At 39.4% G+C, this 20,446-nt stretch overlaps 1 protein-coding gene and 1 pseudogene across 2 annotated transcripts in view; one reads left to right on the top strand and one right to left on the bottom strand.

The window, feature by feature from the left end:
• The window catches only part of UBR1 (ubiquitin protein ligase E3 component n-recognin 1), a 151,550-nt gene that overhangs the window by 13,914 nt on the left and 117,190 nt on the right, over nt 1–20,446 (top strand). The window contains exons 1-4 of one of the 2 annotated variants that reach the window (XM_053594092.1): nt 13,952–14,014; nt 14,477–14,733; nt 15,585–15,663; nt 19,766–19,876. In XM_053594092.1, coding sequence (XP_053450067.1) covers nt 13,964–14,014; nt 14,477–14,733; nt 15,585–15,663; nt 19,766–19,876 — 498 coding nt within the window. In that variant the 5' untranslated portion in view covers nt 13,952–13,963. Of the gene's footprint in view, nt 1–13,951; nt 14,015–14,476; nt 14,734–15,584; nt 15,664–19,765; nt 19,877–20,446 lie in introns of those variants that run through there. The other variant, XM_053594091.1, reaches the window with a different exon arrangement.
• Nucleotides 827–13,263, bottom strand: LOC128587668 (Y-box-binding protein 1-like; annotated as a pseudogene).

Here is a 20,446-nt window from a genome sequence, read left to right as displayed (position 1 = left end):
GCAGTTGTCTTAGGAAGGTCAAGTTGTGGTTTGAACAAAAGGAGTCTATTAAAGTTCCTTTTTCAGAATGATGTTCCCAGCAGATATCCAAGAGCCTGGGTCAGAGTTGAGAACATATTTTCTAGTCCCCATGGGATGAGGAAAATGTTTGGAATGTGTGGGAATTTCAATGTTGTGAGAACTTGTTTTTACAAAACAGTCATTTAGGAGAGCCTTCCCTTAATTTCAAATGTTGGGGGTATGTGTTTTTTTCAGGACATTGAAGTTAAAAAAATTTTTTAAAAATTATTTAAGACCTTTATTAATGGGTGCTTGCAGTTGACTTTTTTGACAAAATCAAGTTGTAAACTTTTATTACAAATTAAAAATGAAGTTCTTTTTTTTTTTTGTAGAGACAGAGTTTCACTTTATAGCCCTCGGTAGAGTACCGTGGCATCACACATCTCACAGCAACCTCCAACTCCTGGGCTTAAGCGATTCCCTTGCCTCAGCCTCCCCAGTAGCTGGGACTACAGGCGCCCACCACAATGCCCGGCTAATTTTTTTTTTTTTGGTTGCAGTTCAGCCGGGGCTGGATTTGAACCCGCCACCCTCGGTATATGGGGCTGGCGCCTTACCAACTGAGCCACAGGCGCCGCCCTAAAAATGAAATTCTTAAAAATCTTAACTTGACCAGATATGAAACAATTTAAAAACCTTTATAGGCGTATTGAGAAAAACCAGGCTTTTTTAAAAAAACACATTTATTACCAAAAAAAGACTTCTTTAAGTAAAATAATAAAAACCCCATGCTGCATAGATAATGCAGATAGTTCTAGTTATCTGGTCAAAGGGCAAAAAGCAAGCACTCAAGGCCTTCAGCTCCAGTCTTTTGCTCATTTCTTATTGCTGGAATTTCATATTCGTTTCTTCTTGTTGGTTGACTGGTTGAGGGAGCGGAGCAATTCTCAGCTGCTGGATGGGCTGCTTTTCTCTCTCTGCCATCGTGTGGTTTGGGGTTTTCTGGGCGTCGACGGTACCGACCTTGAGGCGGCTGCTGACCTTGGGTCTCATCGCCTTGATTCTCTTTATCCTCTTCACTGCCGTCCTCTCTGGGCTGTCTTTGGGGAGGAGGCCCCTGCGGAATCGTGGTCTGTAACCCCGATAGGTATTCTGTCTTCCTGGTCTACCTTGTTCTCCTGCACCCTGGTTGTCAGCACCCTCCATCACTTCTTCCTGCACAGGAAGGTTGGAGCACTGTGGTGGACGCCCACAGGGTCTCCGCGTGTAGTAAGGCGGGAACCTTCGCCTGCGGTACCGCGTTGTTGGGCCTGGCCTTCAGGAGCACTCTCTGACCCCTCCTTCTCCCCCCCACCCACTATTCTGATAATTCTGCTGGAAATTGCGTGGAGGCCCCCTGCGACAGCATGTATAATGGTTAGGTCTTCCTCGCATTTACTGCCTTGAACTGGGATTCCACCAGGGCCTGTAACATTTGCTGCCTCCGCACCCTTTTCTCCCTCAACAACATCCAACTCCACAGTCTCTCCATCTCCCACACTGTGAAGGTACTTCCTGGGGTTATTCTTCTTTACCGCAGTCTGGTGTGCAAATACATCTTCCTTGGAGTCATTCCTGTTGATGAAACCATATCAGTTTCTTACAATGAACCATTTTACTGTTCCCAAAACCTTCATTGCGATGACCTTCTTGTCCCCACCGGAAGGTGCCGCCGATGTGAGGCCGCCCGGGCTGCCGCTGTCTGCCTGCTGAAGGCCGGGGGCTGCAGGCGGCTGCAGGGTCTAGGCCTCACTGCTCAGGGCTGTGGTGACGGTGACTGGGGTGGCTGCGGGGCCTTGCTTCTCAGGGCTGCGGTGATGGTGACTGCGGCGGCTGCGGCTCCTCCTGATGCGTGATGGTAACTAGGCTGGCGGTGGGGCCGTTCAGGGCTCTCTGGGGTCCGCTCTCCGCTCCCACTACCTATCCAACTCTGAAGTTTAAAAAAAAATTTTTTTTTAGGACACTATTAAAATTTGCTTTAATATTTCTTTGGGGGAAAAAAATCACACTTCTAGTGAATGAATGAGAAACATGTTTTACAGTAGCAGTTGCCTATTATTTTTAATATCTATTATGCAAAATTCATAGGGAAAAGGTTCCAGTAGCTCATGGAGGCACCTTGCCATTGAATGTGACAAAGCATTGCATGACTTGAATTCATGGGGATTAGGTTCCAGCACCTTATATCACTGTTACATGGGGTTGATTGGTCATCCTGTTCACTATGCTGTACACCTATTATGCCATGAATTCATGGGGAATAAATAGGTTCCAGCACCTAAAACATGGGTCCCCTGGTACTCCTGTGTGCTATGTTATATGCTTATTATGCCATGAATTCATAGGGAATGGGTTCCAGGAGCTCAGGCTCCTTTCCATTGGTTCTCACAAAGTGGGCTTCTCTGGGTGGCGCAGGCTGGCGCTTCAGTTGAACCCAGGTACCTTTCTCTTTGGCTTCCTTCTTTTTCTGATCATTTTCCTTCACATGTTTCAAGAAGCTATCTCAGCTCTTAGAGTGCTTAATATGCTCAATATGAACATTCATCCTCTGGCAAGAATCTTGCTCTTAACCTGTTTGTTTACAACAATGCCAACAGCATGCTGGTAACATTGTAGACTTTTCTAGTTTTGCCAGGGTAACATTTGTATGCCATGCCCTTTTGAACAGTACCTATTCCCCTGACGTCTACAATATCACCTTTCTTATAGATTCGCACATAAGTGGCCAAAGGAATAACTCCATGTTTTCTAAAAGGCCTAAAGAACACATATCATATGCCTCTCCTCTTTCCCTTTGTGTTCGTCATTTTGGTGAATTACTGGAAGATGGCGCCTCCCAAAGTTAAAAATTCTTAATTTTATTCCTGTTGCAAGTGGAGAATAATACTAAAAATAATCTTCAAAAGTCATACCTATTTATTTATTTATTTATTGGGGCAAATTCTCACTATGTCGCCTTGGGTAGAGTGCTGTGGCATTATAGCTCACAGCAACCTCCAACTCGGGCTTAAGCAATTTCTCTTGCCTCAGCCTCCCAAGTAGCTGGGACTACTTGGCTATTTTTGTGTTGCAGTTGTCGTTGTTGTTTAGCTAGCCTGGGCCGGGTTTTAACTCACCATCCCTGGTATGGCCAGCGTCCTAACCACTGAGCTACAGGCCCTGAGGCCTCAAATCTAATTTAGTTGAAAAAAATTTCCATTGTTGTAGCAATAATGGAAAAAAATTTTGTAAAGAGTATAACTATATTTTATCTCCTATAAGAGCTCTATGAAGTTATAGAAGACTTAATGTCAAAATTTCCTTTGTACTCTAATAAGCATGAAACATTTAGCAATTACTAAGAACTTTCTTTGTGTACTCGTGCTTGGCCTGCAGGACACAGAGATTTAAAATGCCAAATTCCTCGCCTCTGGAGCTTACACTCTAGTTCAAGAGGCTAGATGTATGTATGTATTTTATTTTATTTTGTGTTAATTATCTTGATTTAATCATTCCACAATCTGTCAGTATATCAAAACATCACATCGTTCCTGTAAATATATATGATTATTATTTGTCAATTAAAACCGAAACATACATACATACATACCTTTTTTTTTTTTTTTTTTTTTTTTGTGGTTTTTGGCCAGGGCTGGGTTTGAACCCGCCACCTCCGGCATATGGGACCGGCGCCCTACTCACTGAGCCACAGGCGCCGCCCACATACATACATATCTTGAGGTATTTTATATAGATAACCAAACTGGGTGAATCCAAAATAATCATTAGGATTGAGATAGTGATTCACATCAGGACCAAATGAGAGTCTCCCTCATGCACCCTGCAGAGAGCTCTGCTTCAGGGAGATTTTTGTTTTTTCTCTCCTGTCTGGGAGGCCTACCTGTTACCTATACCCTCCCATGATACCAGGCAGTATTGGAGTTAACAGAGAAGATATATTTTCTTGGACTGATCAGTGAGGTATTTACTAAGGTGGGCCTTGAGGAACTGGTAAGGTGGGATTGGAGTAGATGGATAGAAAGCTAGTGGTTAGAAGAGAGTATTTAAGGCATCAACACTACTGAGACATTCTGCCCAAATCAACAACATATAGATAACATTTTTAAATATCAGCTTTTCATGATAACACACGTAATGATAGATACAATTTAATAATATTTAATAGTATTCAGGAATGTTAGGCTGTTGTTAGCTGTGAGGCTTCATTTGGAGGAAAAAAAAAACAAAAATTTTTTTTTTTTGACAGTCTCACTATGTCATCCTCGGTAGAGTGCTGTGGTGTCATAGCTCACAGCAACCTCAAACTCTTGGGCTTAAGGGATTCTCTTACCTCAGCCTCCCAAGTAGCTGGGACTACAGGCGCCTGCCACAACACCCAGCCATTTTTTTGTTGCAGTTGTCACTGTTTAGCTGGCTGGGGCTGGGTTCTAACCTGCCAGCCTTGGTGTATGTGGCTGATACCATAACCACTGTGCTAAGGGCACTGACCTTTTGTTTTTTTTAGACAGAGTCTCACTTTGTTGCCCGGGGTAGAGTACTGTGGCATCATAGGTTATGGCAACTTCAAACTGTAGGGCTCAGGCAATCCTCTTGCCTCAGCCTCCTATAGGCAGGTGCCAGCCACAATGCCCAGCTATTTTTTTAGAGATGGGGGTCTGGTTCTTGCTTGGCTGGTGGAGAAAAAAATTAAAAAGGAAAAGTTTTGTTGTTTTGTTTTATTATTACTGATTGAATATCCCTTATCTGAAATGGTTTGTACAGAAGTGTTTTTCACGTTATTTCAGATTTTGAAATGTTTTCATTATCCCAGTTAAACATCCCAAATCTGAAATGCTGCAATGAGCATCTTGTTGGTGCTCAAAAATTTCAGATGTTGGAGCATTTTCAGATTTTTAATTTTTGGATTTAGGAAGTTCAATCTGTAATATGAAATGGAACAAGTCAATAGGGTAAATTTTAAAAAACTGTATATTTGTTTTAATAGAATGAGCACTGAACTCCAAGAGTTAGGATTTCTCATTCTCTTCCTGATCATAATACATATATTTTTAATTTATTTATTATTAAATCATAGCTGTGTACATTAATGCAATCATGGGGCACCATACACTGGTTTTATATATCATTTGACATATTTTCATCACACTGGTTAATGTAGCCTTCCTGGCATTTTCTTAGTTATTGTGTTAAGACATTTATATTCTACATTTAGTAAGTTTCACATGTACCCTTATAAGATGCACTGTAGGTGTGGTCCCACCAATCACCCTCCCTCTTCTCCCCCTTCCCCATATTCTTAGGTTATAACTGGGTTATGGCTTTCATATGAGTAGGGCTGAGTACATTGGATACTTTTTCTTCCATTCTTGAGATACTTTACTAAGAAGAATATGTTCCAGCTCCATCCATGTAAACATGAAAGAGGTAAAGTCTTCATCTTTCTTTAAGGCTGCATAATATTCCATGGTATACATATACCACAGTTTATTAATCCATTCGTGGATCAGTGGGCACTTGGGCTTTTTCCATGACTTAGCAATTATGAATTGGGCTGCAATAAACATTCTGGTACAAATATCTTTGCTATAATGTGATTTTTGGTCCTCTGGATATACACCTAGTGAGGAATTATAGGCAGGTTTATTTTTAGATCTCTAAGTGTTCTCCAAACATCTTTCCAGAAGGAACGTATTAGTGTGCATTCCCACCAGCAGTGTAGAAGTGTTCCCTTTTCTCCATGTCCACGCCATCATCTCTGGTCTTGGGATTTTGTGATATGGGCTAATCTTACTGGAGTTAGATGATATTTCAAAGTAGTTTGGATTTGCATTTCTCTGATGATTAAGGATGATGGAGCATTTTTTCATATGTCTGTAGGCCATGCGCCTGTCTTCTTCAGAGGAGTTTCTCTTCAAGTCCTTTGCTCACCCCCACATGGGATTACTTGTTCTTTTCTTGCTAATACATTTGAGTTCTCTGTGGATTCTGGTTATTAAATCTTTGTCGGAGACATAACCTGCAAATATCTTCTCCCATTTTGAGGGCAGTCTGCTTGCTTTACTTACTGTGCTTTTGGCTGTGCAGAAGTTTTTTAGTTTGATCAGGTCCCACGAGTGTATTTTTGATGTTGCTTCAATTGCCCGGGGGTGGGGGAATGTCTCCTCATAAAATATTTGCCCAGGCCCATTTCTTCAAGAGTTTCCCCCCACTTTCTTCTAGTATTTTTATAGTTTCATATCTGAAGTTTAAATCTTTAATCCAGTAAGAGTCTATCTTAGTTAATGGTGAAAGGTATGGGTCCAGTTTCAGTCTTCTACAGGTCGCCAGCCAGTTCACCCAGCACCATTTGTTAAATAGGGAATCTTTTCCCCACTGAATGTTTTTATTTTTTTATTTTATTTTTATTATTATTATTATTTTTTGAGACACAGCCTCAAGCTGTTGCCCTGGGTAGAGTGCTGTGGCATCACAACTCACAGCAAACTCCAATTCCTGGGCTCAAGCGAGTCTCCTGCCTCCACCTCCCAAGTAGCTGGGACTATAGGTGCCTGCCACAACACTGGCTGTTTTTTGGTTGCAGTCATTATTGTTGTTTGGCGGGCCTGGGCTGGATTTGAGCCCACCAGCTCAGGTGTATGTGGCTGGCGCTCTAGCCGCTTGAGCCATAGGCGCCAAGCCCCCACTGAATGTTTTTAATTGGCTTGTCAAAGATCAAATAATGGTAAGTAGCTGGTTTCATCTCTTAGTTCTCTATTTTGTTTTAAATTGGCTTGTCAAAGATCAAATAATGGTAAGTAGCTGGGCTCATCTCTTAGTTCTCTATTTTGTTTTTAATTGGCTTGTCAAAGATCAAATAATGGTAAGTAGCTGGGTTCATCTTTTGGTTCTCTATTTTGTTCTCTAATGGAACAAAAACATCTACCTCTGTTTTTGTGCCAGTACCATGCTGTTTTGATCACCATCGATGTATAGTATAGTCTGAGGTCTGGTAGTGTGGTTCTTCCTGCTTTGTTTTTATTGCTGAGTAATGTCTTGGCTATTCGAGGTTTTTTCTGATTCCATATAAAATAGAGTATTATTTTTTCGAGATCTTTAAATTATGATAGTGGAGCTATAATGGGGATTGCATTAAAATTATATATTGCTTTGGATAGTATGGACATTTTAACAATGTTGATTCTTCCCAGCCATGAGCATGGTATGTTTTTCCATTTGTTAACATCTTCAGCTATTTCTTTTCTTAGAGTTTCATGGTTCTCTTTATAGAGATCTGTCACATTCTTTGTTAGATACACTCCCAAATATTTCATCTTCTTTGGCACTACTGTGAAAGGAATAGAGTCCTTGACTGTTTTTTCAGCTTAACTATTGTTGGTATAAAAAAGGCTACCAATTTATGAATGTTGATTTTGTAACCTGAGATGCTGCTGTATTCCTTGATCACTTCTAAGAGTTTTGTAGAAGTGTCCCTGGTGTTTTCCTGATACACAATCATATCATCTGCAAAGAGTGAAAGTTTGATCTCTTCTGACTCTATATGGATACCCTTGATTGCCTTTTCTTCCCTAATTGCAATGGCTAAAACTTCCATGACAATGTTAAAGAGCAGTGGAGACAAAGGGCAACCTTACCTGGTTCTTGATCTGAGTGGGAATGATTTCAATTTAACTCCATTCAATAGGATACTGGTTGTGGGTTTGCTGTAGATGGCCTCTATCGGTTTAAGAAATGTCCCTTCTATACCAATTTTCTTAAGTGTTCTGATAATGAAGGGATGCTGGATATTATCAAAAGCTTTTTCTGCATCAATTGAGAGAATCATATGGTCTTTGTTTTTTAATTTGTGTATGTGCTGAATTATATTTATAGATTTACGTGTATTGAACCAGCTTTGAGACCCTGGGATAAAACCGACTTGGTCATGATGTATCAGTTGTTTGATGTGTTGCTGGATTCTGTTTGTTAGGATCTTGTTGAATATTTTTGCATCTATGTTCATTAGTGATATTGGTCTATAATTTTCTTGTTGGGTCTTTTCCTGTTTTGGGGATCAGGGTGACGTTTGCTTCATAGAACATGTTGGGTAGTCTTCCTTCTTTTTCTATATTTTGGAAGAGGTTTAGTAATATAGGTACTAGTTCCTCTTTAAGGGTTTGGTAGAATTCTGACGTGAAGCCATCTGGTCCCGGGCTTTTCTTTTTGGGGAGATTTCGTATGGTTGATGCTATTTCAGAACTTGATATGGGCCTGTTCAACATTTCCACTTGATTCTGGCTAAGTCTTGGAAGGTGACATGCTTCCAAGTATTGGTCAATTTCCTTCAGATTTTCATATTTCTGAAAATAAAGTTTCTTGTAATATTCATTAAGAGTTTTTTGAATTTCTGAGAAGCCTGTTGTTTTGTCTTTGTCATTTTTGATTGATGAAATTAGAGATTTTACTCTTTTTTTCCTGGTTAGATTAGCCAAAGGTTTATCCATTTTACTAACCTTTTTAAAAAACCAACTTTTTGATTTATTGATCTGTTGTATAATCCTTTTGTTTTCATTTTCATTTAATTCTACTCTAATTTTGGTCATTTCTTTTCTTCTACTGGGTTTGGGGTTGGAATGGTCTTCCTTTTCCAGTTGCTTGAGATGTCCTATTAAGTTGTTCTCTTCTTCTTTCTGTTATCTTGAGGAAGGCTTGCTGCTCTATAATTTCCCTATTAGGACTGCCTTTACGATATCCCAGAGGTTCTGATAATTCGTGTCTTCATTGTCATTTTGTTCCAAAAATTTGGCAATTTCCTTCTTAATCTCATCTCAGCATAAGGTTATTTAACTTCCATGTTTTTTTATGAGTATGCAGATTCCTGTTGTTACTGAGTTCAACTTTTATCCCATGGTGGTCCGACAAGAAGCAAGGAATAATTTCTATTCCTTTAAATTTACTGAGGTTAGACTTGTGACCTAAGATGTGATTGATTTTGGAGTATGTTCCATGGGCTGATGAGAAGTGTGTATTCAGTTTTGTTGGGATGAAATGTTCTGTAGATGTCTGTTAAATCCAAATGTTGAATGGTTAGGTTTAAATCTAAAATTTCTTTGCTCAGCTTCTTATGGAGGATCTATCCAACACTGCCAAAGGAGTGTTAAAATCTCCGACTATTATGGAGCTGGAGGAAGTCAAGTTGCTCATGTCTGTTAGAGTTTCTCTTATAAATTGAGGCACATTTTGGTTGGGTGCATAAATATTAATGATATCTCATATTGAGTATTACCCTTAACAAATATGAAGTGACCATTCTTATCCTTCCTTACTCTTGTTGGTTTAAAGCCTATTGTATCTGCAAATAGAATTGCAGTACGTGCTTTTTTCTGATTTCCATTTGCTTGAAATATGGATGACCATCCCTTTACCTTGAGTCTATATTTATCTTTTAAGTTAAGATGAGATTCTTGTATGCAGCAGATATCTCGCCTGAGTTTTTGTATCCAGTTAGCCAACCTGTGCCTCTTTAGAGGACAATTTTAGCCATTCACATTAATGGAGAACATTGATAAGCCTGGTAAAATTTTGGGTATTGAGTTTTTCGAAAGTCCAATGGACGTTTTTAATACTTTCGCCACTGTAAAAAGTTGGAGTTTGAGCAAAAGTTTCTGAGTGAGTTTACTTTTGTGGTGGAGGATTGTGCTGGTCATTATGGAGGATAGGTCTGAGAATATCCTGGAGAGCTGGTTTGGTTATGGCAAATTTCTTCAACATATGAATGTCATTAAAGTATTTCTCCATCTAAATGAAACTCAGTCTAGCTGGATACAGGATCCTGGGTTGAAAGTTATTTTGTTTTAGGAGATTAAAAGTCAAAGACCACCCTCTTCTGGCTTGAAATGTTTCAGCAGAGAGATCTGCAGTCATTCTAATATTCCCCTTATAGGTTATGGTTTTCTTATGTCTGGGTGCTTTCAGAGTTTTCTCCTTTATATTAACTTTAGTGAAGTTAATTATGATATGCCTGGGGGAATGTCTTATTTGGGTTGAGTTGTGCTGGGGTTCTGAAACTGTCTGCTATCTGAATTTCAGAATCTCTTGGCATGTCTGGAAAATTCTCTTTCATAATTTCATAGAGAGGAGTCTCTGTGCCTTGTGAAGCCACTTCGTTGCTTTCAGGGATTCCTATGAGGCAAATATTAGCTTTCTTCAAATTATCCCAGAGCTCTCTCAGAGATTGATCTGTTTTTGCTCTCCATTTCTTTTCCTCTATGAGAGTTTGGGAACATTCAAAAGCATTGTCTTCAATGTCAGAAATCCTTTCTTCTGCTTGCTCCACTCTGTTGCTGAGGGATTCTACTGTATTTTTCAGATCTTTGAGGGCTGCAAATTCTTGCCTCAATGTGTCAACATCTTTGGTGATTTTGTCTTTCAATTCATTAAATTCTTGAGACAGCTTTTCAATTGCTTCTGGCATTTCTAATTTCAACTTTTCCTCCAATCTATTAATTTTTTTTGCAGTCCAAATTCTGAATTTGATTTCTGACATCTTGGCCATCTGTTTATGAATGACATCTTCAGTTGCGTCTGCCATATCTTTCCTGGGGGAGGATTTTGATCTACTCTGGTTATTCATGTTACCAGAGTTTTCCCTCTGATTCCACCCCATGATTATTTTACACCGTTTGACTAGATGAGCAGATAAAGAGAAGTCGAGTTGAGGGCTCCAGGAGTAGTGATTAACCGGCCCTTTGCCCAAAAGCTGGGACTGGTGTCTGTACCTTTTCCCTTGGAGCTTTGCCAAGGACCCATACAGTGCTACGGGCTGAGAAACTGGGGACCTACTTTTGTGGTGGAGCTAAGTGGCTCTGTCTTGTTTTCAGCTGGTCTCTGTCCTACCCTAGTGAATCAGTTACTCTGAGTTGAAGTCTCAGCTGTGGAGAAATACCAGCAATTAAGTCACCCCACCCCCCACGGGCAACAATTGGAAAAGGAAAATCAAACCTTCCCAAAACCACACACCCAGGGTACCACTTGGATAGTCCTTGGGCAATTGGCCCAATTCAAGAGGTCCAAATCAATTGTCTCAGATAGCATCTGTCTCAGGTGGGAAAGTTCAGAATGTCTCTGGCAAGTAGATAGCAGGGGTCTGCTGACAACTCAAATATGACTTGCTCTGGTGCTCCATGAGGTCAGGAGGACCCACCCAGCAAATAGATTAGTCTAGGAAGGTTGATACCTCCTTCCCTACCTTGCATCTCTGTCACACCCAGTCACTGATAATCCCGCAGAGCTGTGACCCAGTTGCCTCCAATGAGCAGATACTTCAGGGGTTTTCACCTGCCTGAATCACAGGGAGGTGATATGTCTCCTCAGCCAGGCCTCTGGTCTCTGCCACTATCCGACAAGGGGTGGTGCAGCCTGACAACCTCGGGTGCTTAATGGAGGCTAGGGCTGTTCACTCAGTTCCAGCCCTATCCCTGATTGATGTTAGTGACAGAACAGAACAACTTCACAGAATTTGTTTCTGTCCCGGCTATATACCCCTGCAGAAGAGACGCTGTTTGAGTTCACAGAACATGTGACTCAGGCCCTGTCTGTACCGCTGCCTGGTCTCAGCTTCAGTTTGTATTGAGTGGCATGGTTAGCTGTATTGAGGGCAGGCAGAGTCTGTCAGTTCCAGACTCTGCTTGCCCTCCTTTGTCAAAGATATATAAATGTAAAATTTTAATAACTATCTGCAAATTGCCCTTCAAAGAGAATGGGCCAGTTTAATTTCTACATAGTATCTAAATTTAATGCGTTTTCCGTAAAGCTTTATTGAGTAAAATTTATTTGTGAATGAAATATTGAAGTTCATGAGAATAAACTCAGAAAGCCATACGTATAAGTCAAATATTTGTAACTTTCCTTGGTGACCTATCGTGGAACCTCATCTAAAATTTTAATTCTAATATTGTCAGCTTATAGAACTCCTTTGGTAACTTTGTTTTTTAGAGACAGGGCTCACTGTATTGCCTAGGCTGGAGTGCAGTGGCTATTCCCTGGCCTCAAGGGATCTTCCTGCCTCAGCCACCAGGAGGTGGGGCTATAGGTGTGGCACCCCACCTGGCCTTGTAAACATTTGATAGTACCAGTTTTTACATTTTAGCCACTCTAAAATAGGTTGTGTAGAAGTATCTCATTGTCATGTTAATTTGTGTTTTCTTAATTCCCTAAAATCTTGAGCATGTTTTCATGTGCAAATAAGCCATCTCTAATAGTTTCTTTTGAGGAGCAGAAGGGTTTACCTTTTCTTTTTGAGACAGAGCCTCAAGCTGTTACCCTGGGTAGAGTGCTAAGGCATCACAGCTCACAGCAACCTCCAACTCCTGGGCTCAAAAGAGATTCTTCTGCCTCTGCCTCCCAAGTAGCTGGGACTACAGGCACCTGCCACAACACCAGCTATTTTTTGGTTGTAGCTGTCATTGTTTGGCAGACGTGGGCTGGATTTGAACCTGCCAGCTCAGGTGTATGTGGCTGGTGCCTTAGCTGCTTGAGCCACAGGCGCCAAGCCGGGTTTACCTTTTTTTAAAAAAAAAAAAAATCAGGTTAAAATGATGGTATAAACAACCAGGTCACAATATTTGAATTTGTTAGGTAGCATCCCTCTTGTAGTTGTGTCCTGCACCCAAAAGCTGTGCCATATACCCCTACATTGTGCTCATTAAGTGGGAGTACCTCAAATTCTCCATTCTCTCTCCCTCATCCCCCACCAACTTGAATTGAAATGAGTTTTTCTCCTATGTGGGCATGAAGATCATCTACTGGCTTCATATTAGTATGGAGTACACTGGATATTTGCTTTTCCATTCTCGTGATACTTTCCCGAGAAGAATGTGTTTCAACTCCATCCAGGTTAATATAAAAGATCGAAAGTCACCATCTTTTTGTATGGCTGAATAGTATTCCATGGTATACATATACCACAGTTTGTTAATTCATTCCTGAGTTGATGTACATTTAGGTTGTTTCCACATCTTGGTGATTGTAAATTGAGCTTCGATAAACCATCTAGTGCAAGTGTCTTTATGATAAAAGGATTTTTTTTTCCTTCTGGGTAGATGCCTGGTAGTGGGATTATGGGGTCAAATGGGAGATCTAATTTGAGTTCTTTGAGGAATCTTCATACTTCTTTCCAAAGAGACTGTATTAGTTTGCAGTCCTACCAACAGCGTAAAAGTGTTCCACTCTCCGCGTCTGTGCCAGCATCTGCAACTTTGGGACTTTGTGGTGTGGGCTAATCTTTCTGGGACTAGGTGATGTCTCAGGGTGGTTTTGTTTGCATTTCTCTGAGGACTCAGAATGATGAGCATTTTTTCATGTTTGTTAGCTGTTCGTTATCATCAGAGAAGGTTCTGTTCATGTCTCTTGCCCAGTGGTAGATGGGATTGTTTGCTCCTTTTTTGTTGATTTAGTTCTCTATAGATCCTAGTTGTCAAACCTTCATCAGATTTATAACATGTACATATCTTTCCCCATCCTGTCTATTTGCATTGATTGCTGTGTCCTTAGCTGTGCAGCAGCTTTTTAGTTTAATTAAGTCTCATTTGTTTATTTCTGTTGTCGTTGCAATTGCCACGGAAGTCTTCTTAAAATCTTTCCCCAGGCTAACATCCTCAAGAGTTTTCTTCACACTTTCTTCTAGGATTTTTATTTTGTGCCTTAGATTTAAATCTTTTATCCATCTTGAATCAATTTTTGTAATTGGTGAAAGGTGCAGGTCCAGTTTGAGTCTTTCACATGTGGTTATCCAGAGAAGGTTTTGCTTATAATAAGGTCTGATTTATCCATCTTTTTTCTTGTATGGTTAGTGCTTTTTGTGTTTGCAGAACTCTGGCTGATGTTTATTTTGATCTCTTATTAGCAGTGTAGTTCCCTGAGACAAACTATGGGGGAATGCCTCTGACTGATGATGGACTTACCTTCACACAGCAGGACCCAGCCATTCCAGAAGGGAAGGGTAATTCTCAGCTACTACAGCTACTGTTTTTTTTTTTTCCCCAATATCTGTGGTATGTGGGTAACCGCTTATTTCCAACGGTAGGTTTTTAAAAATAACCTAATTTTTCCTTTTGAATCACCATCTTTCAGGGCTTTTTGGACTTCACAATTGCAGACTTATAGGAACAGTTGAAATTTAGTTGAATAGAAGAGGCCATTTGTATGGAAACTGGACAGAAAGCTTTAGGTTTTTTGTTCTTTAGGAGAACAGTTGGTTTAAAACCAAATATCCAAACTTAACACATTCAGATATGGGTAAAATGAGACTAAAATTTTGCTGATTGTATTATATTTTTATTGGTGAAGGATAAGTTATATTGTAAATGACTTTGAAATTATAGAATTATGCCATTACTTATATACCTAGATTGTTAAGAAGGAACTTGTGAGAAAGTCTAATTTTCACCATCTTTTCTTTCAGTGGTGGGATCAGCAGATTGATTTTTATACTGCATTCTTGCATCATTTGGCACAATTGGTGCCCGAAATTTATTTTGCTGAAATGGACCCAGACTTGGAAAAGCAGGAGGAGAATGTGCAAATGTCGATATTCACTCCATTGGAATGGTACTTATTTGGGGAAGATCCAGATATTTGTTTAGAGAGATTGAAGCACAGTGGAGCATTTCAGCTTTGTGGAAAGGTTTTCAAAAGTGGAGAGACAACATATTCTTGTAGGTAAGAATTAGAAATTTACAGGATTGGTTATAATTACAATGTTGGTATTTTGTACCTATTTCATGATATAGGTAAATTTCTTGCTTTATTACTGTTGAGAATAATATTTAGTCTTAATTAACTTCCATTTATATACTTACATATTTATAATTCTGGTTTTGCTAGTACCAGCTTCTTCTTGAATAATGACTTATGTAGTTCTGTCACTTGTTCTTACGGTTCTCCAAAACCATATAAATGAGAGATTTTTGCCTTGTTTGTAATGTGGTCCACATGCTGTTCCTTGAAACTCTTGGAGCCATATACATTTCACAATTCTGAATACTTTCCCAGTAGAGTCAGGGTACCACCCTGTAATCAAATATACATTTCTGTGAGAGGGTTATGAATATTTACTGTAAGTGGTATAAAGCCTTTGGTTTTATGTCATGTCAGGTCATTTTTTTGCCTCCAAGTGAGATTTAGTGCCAAACGTACCAAAAAAAAAAAAACTTTTGGTTTCAGGCCTTTTTGGGCTTCACAATTGTAGACTTATAGGAACAGTTGAAATTTAGTTGAGTAGAAGAGGCCAGTTGTACGGAAACTGGACAAAAAGCTTTCGGCTTTTCATTTGTCATGAAAATAGTTGCTTTCAAACCAAACATTTAAACTTACACATTCAAATATGGGTAGAATGAGGCTAAAATTATGCTGACTTTATTATATTTGTTCAAAACACTTGGAATTTAGGTTTTGAGACATTTCCGTATTCAATTTGTACAATATACAGGAAGCTCATTCACATTGTATTAAACCTTAAGTATCAGTGGTAACCATCTTTATTTTGGAATCTAATTTTTGATCTTTTTCAGGGACTGTGCAATTGATCCAACATGTGTGCTCTGTATGGACTGCTTCCAGAATAGTGTTCATAAAAATCATCGTTACAAGGTATGAAAGAGATTCATAAAATTTCTGAGTTAGAAGGAGTCTGATGACTGTCTAATCCAAATTCTTGACCAGTACTTGACTTCCTGCTGTAATAATTCTCATAGTGTAGACCTTTAGTCTCTAGTTGAACATATGTGATAGGACATGTACTATGCTGAGTTAGCGCCTTTATAATTTTTTGATGAGATGGGTTTTTGTTTTTTTTTTTTTTGAGGCAGAGCCTCAAGCTGTTGCCCTGGGTAGATTGTTGTGGCATCACAGCTCACAGCAACTTCCAATTCCTGGACTTGAGCGATTCTCTTGCCTCATCCTCCCAAGTAGCTGGGACTACAGGTGCTGGCCACAATGCCTGGCTATTTTTTGCTTGTAGTCGTCATTGTTGTTTGGCAGGCCTGGGCTGGATTTGAATCCACCAGCTCTGGTGTATGTATGTGGCTGGCACCTTAGCCGCTTGAGCTACAGGCTCTGGGCCTTTTTTTTTTTTTTTTAAGAGGCAGGGTCTAGATCTGTCACCGAGGCTGAAATATAGTGGCATAATCGTAACTCACTGCATCCTCTAACTCTTGGGCTCATGCAAAGTGATTCCTTCCTCAGCCTGTTATATAGCTAGTACTATAGGCTTTCATTGCCCTTCCACTACCATGCCAGGCTTCCATAATTCTTTTAAAAAATATTTTTAAGGGGTGGCTCCTGTGGCTCAGTGAGTAGGGCGCCGGCCCCATATACCAAGGGTGGCGGGTTCAAACCCGGCCGGCCAAACTGCAACAAAAAATAGCTGGGTGTGTGGCGGGCCCCTGTAGTCCCAGGTACTCGGGAGGCTGAGGCAAGAGAATCCCCTAAGCCCAAGAGCTGGAGGTTGCTGTGAGCTGTGACGCCACAGTACTCTACTGAGGGTGGCAAAGTGAGACTCTGTCTTTAAAAAAAAAAAACAAAATTTTTTTTTCTTAAGAAATAGACTTGCTATGTAGCCCAGGTTGATCTCAAACTCCTGGCCTCAAGTGATCTTCCTGCCTTAGCCCCCCTTAGTGCTGGGATTATAGGCATGAGCCCCATGCCCAGCCCTTTCATTTTTATACAAAAGATTATATAAAGCATATGAACAGTTTAAAGAATTATTATAAAGCAAATACCTGTTTATCCTCAGGTCAAGAAATAAGACATTGCCAGGACTTAGAGGCCCCTCATTTGTCCCTTCTGACTAACAGTTGCTCTCTCCTCCCTTGAAGGAGCCTCTCTCCTATGTCTTGTGCTATAGTTTCCTTGATTTTTTTTCCTATTTAACTTATCTCCAAATCATATTGAATAATTTTATCTGTTTGAACTTTATACAGATGGAGTCATACTGTATATTTTTCTTACTTTTGACTAGCATTGTGTATCTTATTGTTGAATAGCATTAGCTATAGTTTGTCCATTACCCATATAGTTCAATTTATTCATTGCACTATATGTGTATATGTAAATCATTAGCAATTTGGGGCTATTATGAACACTTCCGATGCGAACTTTTTTTTTTTTTTTTGAGACAAAGTTTTACTTTGTTGCCTTTAGTAGAGTGCCATGGCTTAATACCTCATAGCAACTTCAAACTTTTTTTTTTGCACAAAAAGATTTATTGCTTTCAAAACAAAATAAGACAACCTCAGAGAACTTATTTTAGTGAAGAAAATACTTGTAGAAATTTAAAACTTCCCTAAAACACTACTTTGTGAGCTGATGTAGGAAACATCTCAATACAGAGAACTTTCCAGAAGCAAGTGCCAGGCAGGACAGCACAGCAGCAATCCTCTTGCCTCAGTTTTTGGAGTAGCGGGGACTACAGGCACCCGCCACAATGCCCAGCTAATTTTTAGAGACAGGATTTTGCTCTTGTTCAGGCTGGTCTCAAACTCGTGAGCTCAAGCAATCCATGCTCCTCAGCCTCCCAATTGCTATGATTACAGGTGTGTACGCCTGTCCTTAATATGGATATTTTTGTCATGTATTTTGGTATGCATATACAGGGGTTTGTTTCTCTAGGGAATATATCTGGAATAGAATTACCAAGTGCTAGGGTTTATGGATCTTTAGATCTTTAGTTGTAGTTGCTAATAACAGACTGTATTTTAAAATGATTATAACAATTTGCAGGCTCTCCAGGAATATATGAGAGTTCTCATTGCTCCATATACATTCTTATAAGATTTGATGTTGTCAGTCTTTTTAATTTTAGCCAATCTGGTGGGTATATAATTAACACATTGTGGTCTTAATTATGTTTGCCTAATTACTACTGAGGTTGATGACTTTTTCTTTTCCTGTTACATTTTTAAACAACCTTATTATTTTGAGCCAAAATGTATTGCTAAAATAATAGTGTTAGTTCCGTACTCTGGACTTAGACATAGTAGTTGATGTTTCTTTTTGTATATATAACATGTCTAAAGTTTTAGGTAAATGTTAATACCATCTTAAGATTAGGTGGACTATATCTTCCATAAAGTTGAAAGTTTTATTCATGGTTTTAGACTGGCCTCCACATGACCACTTTCATCTCAGAAAGTAATGGGCTATAGGTATAGGTTACAGGTATTACTGTGCACAAGAAAAAACAGGATCTGGAAGCCTGCGATATAATGAGGCTAAAATGTTTTCCCAAGACTGCAAAACTAATCATTGGTGGAGTTGACAAAGTTGATCATCAGTTATGTTCCATAGATCCCAGTCATCTCCATTAATTGGTGTGTTTGTGTATGTGTGTACTGGAGAACTGAAGAAATAATGCCAGAACTAGAGATAAGGAGGAAGTTGTTGCTTTCTTTTCATTTTCACTCTGGAAGACTAATGGGAAGTGGTGCTGAAGACTCAAGACCAGACTTGTCAGGTTTCTCAGATTTGAGGGCTCCTAAGCCCTATGTAGATTTTGTGGGTGAATCCAATTTCAGAAAACTTTGGGTAAGATACAGGGTTTTCACCAAAGGTGGATTTAATTTTTTAAAAAGGGCAAATGAATAGCTATCAAAAAATATCTGCCATTGATTAAAAAACTTTAAAAATTCATTATAATTATACTTGCATAGTACTTAAGAAATGTATGAAGTATTTTCATTTTCATTGATGTCCATAGTAACTAAAACTTGATTTTTTTTTTTCAAGAACACTGAAAGGAAAAAGTTTATCTAAAACATATTAACTCAGGTAGAAGATGATAGCAACAACCTGATTTTGAATCTTTCTGAAAACTTACTCCACAACATAGAATGAATAAAGAGAGCACTAAAACCGCACCTGACACACATTTTCATACTACTAGGAGACAAAAAAATAAATACTATAACTTCATATGCTTGTTCCAAAAGAGTTCCCATTGCCTATCACCTCAAGCCTATGAGTGCAGATAACAACAGAGGGAAGTTTAAGATACTCCATGAAAAAGAGCAGGGGAATACAAAAGACTTAGATGAAGCACAGACAAAATAAAACAACTTTATTACTCAAGCATTCTAGGTGTCATGTAGATTATTTTTGCATACCTTATAATCCATTCTTTCCTAACTCAAAATTTAAACAGCTATTATTTTAAAGTTAGAGTCGTGCTTCAAAAGCTTATCAGTTTTGGCCCAGTGCAGTGGCTCAATGCCTGTTATCCACTCTGGGAGGCCACAGCAGGAGGATTGGTTGAGCTCCGGAGTTAGAGACCAGCCTGAGCCAGAGTGAGACCCCATTCGCTACTAAAAATGGAGAAATTAGCTGGGTGTATTGGCACCTATCGTCCCAGCTACTTGGGAGGCTGAGGCAGGAGGGATCACTTGAAATCATGAGTTTCAATCTAGTTTGTAAGCTAGATTGACACCTTGACACTCTATCGATAAACAGTGAGACTATGTCTCAAAAAGAAACAAAAAAGTATTAGTTTTGAAAGGTCCATTTTTGCTATGACAAAATGTTCAGGACTTGGGGCTTTGTTTTTTAGGTAAATAATCAAAATACTATAGTTTTGTTACATCTAGTTTCTATTATATTTTAAAAATTAAGGTTGAAATATTGGTGAGTATTTTTTTATCATTTTTCTTGCTTTATAATGCATTTTGAAATAAAGACAAACTCATTTTTCATTTATCAGATGCATACTTCTACTGGAGGAGGATTTTGTGACTGTGGAGACACAGAGGCATGGAAAACCGGCCCTTTTTGTGTGAATCATGAACCTGGACGAGCAGGTACTATAAAAGAGGTAAGAATATTATTTTTTTAAAGTTGCTAATTATGGCTCAGCACCTGTAGCTCAGTGAGTAGGGTGTTGGCCACATACACCGAAGCTAGTGGGTTTGAGCTGCCCGGGTCTGCTAAACAATAATGACAATTGCAACAACAGAAAAAATAGCCAGGTGTTGTGGCGGGGGCCTGTAGTCCCAGCTACTTGGGAGGCTGAGGCAAGAGAATCACTTAAGCCCAAGAGTTGGAGGTTGCTGTGAGCTGTGATGCCACAGCAGTCTACCAAGGGAGACATAGTGAGACTCTGACTCAAAAAAAAAAGTTGCTAACTATTATAAGTTTGCTGAAGTTAAATAAGAATAAATATTATATATGTGAACTAAAGAGAATTTCACTTAGAACCTTGATATTTTTCTTCTCATATTTAGATGTAAGGAACTTTCCTCAATCTAGAAAAGTTATGTAAGGATTTGGTAATTTAGAGAGAATGAATTTACAATGAAAAGATGAATTCAGGGTGGCACCTGTTGCTCAGTGGGCAGGGTGCCAGCCCCATATACCGAGGTTCAAACCCGGCCCCGGCCAAACT

This window comes from Nycticebus coucang, chromosome 6 (assembly GCF_027406575.1).
Source record: "Nycticebus coucang isolate mNycCou1 chromosome 6, mNycCou1.pri, whole genome shotgun sequence".
NCBI lineage: Eukaryota > Metazoa > Chordata > Mammalia > Primates > Lorisidae > Nycticebus > Nycticebus coucang.
The sequence above is the reverse complement of the archived record's forward strand: the minus strand, read 5'-3'. Positions and strand labels throughout refer to the sequence as shown.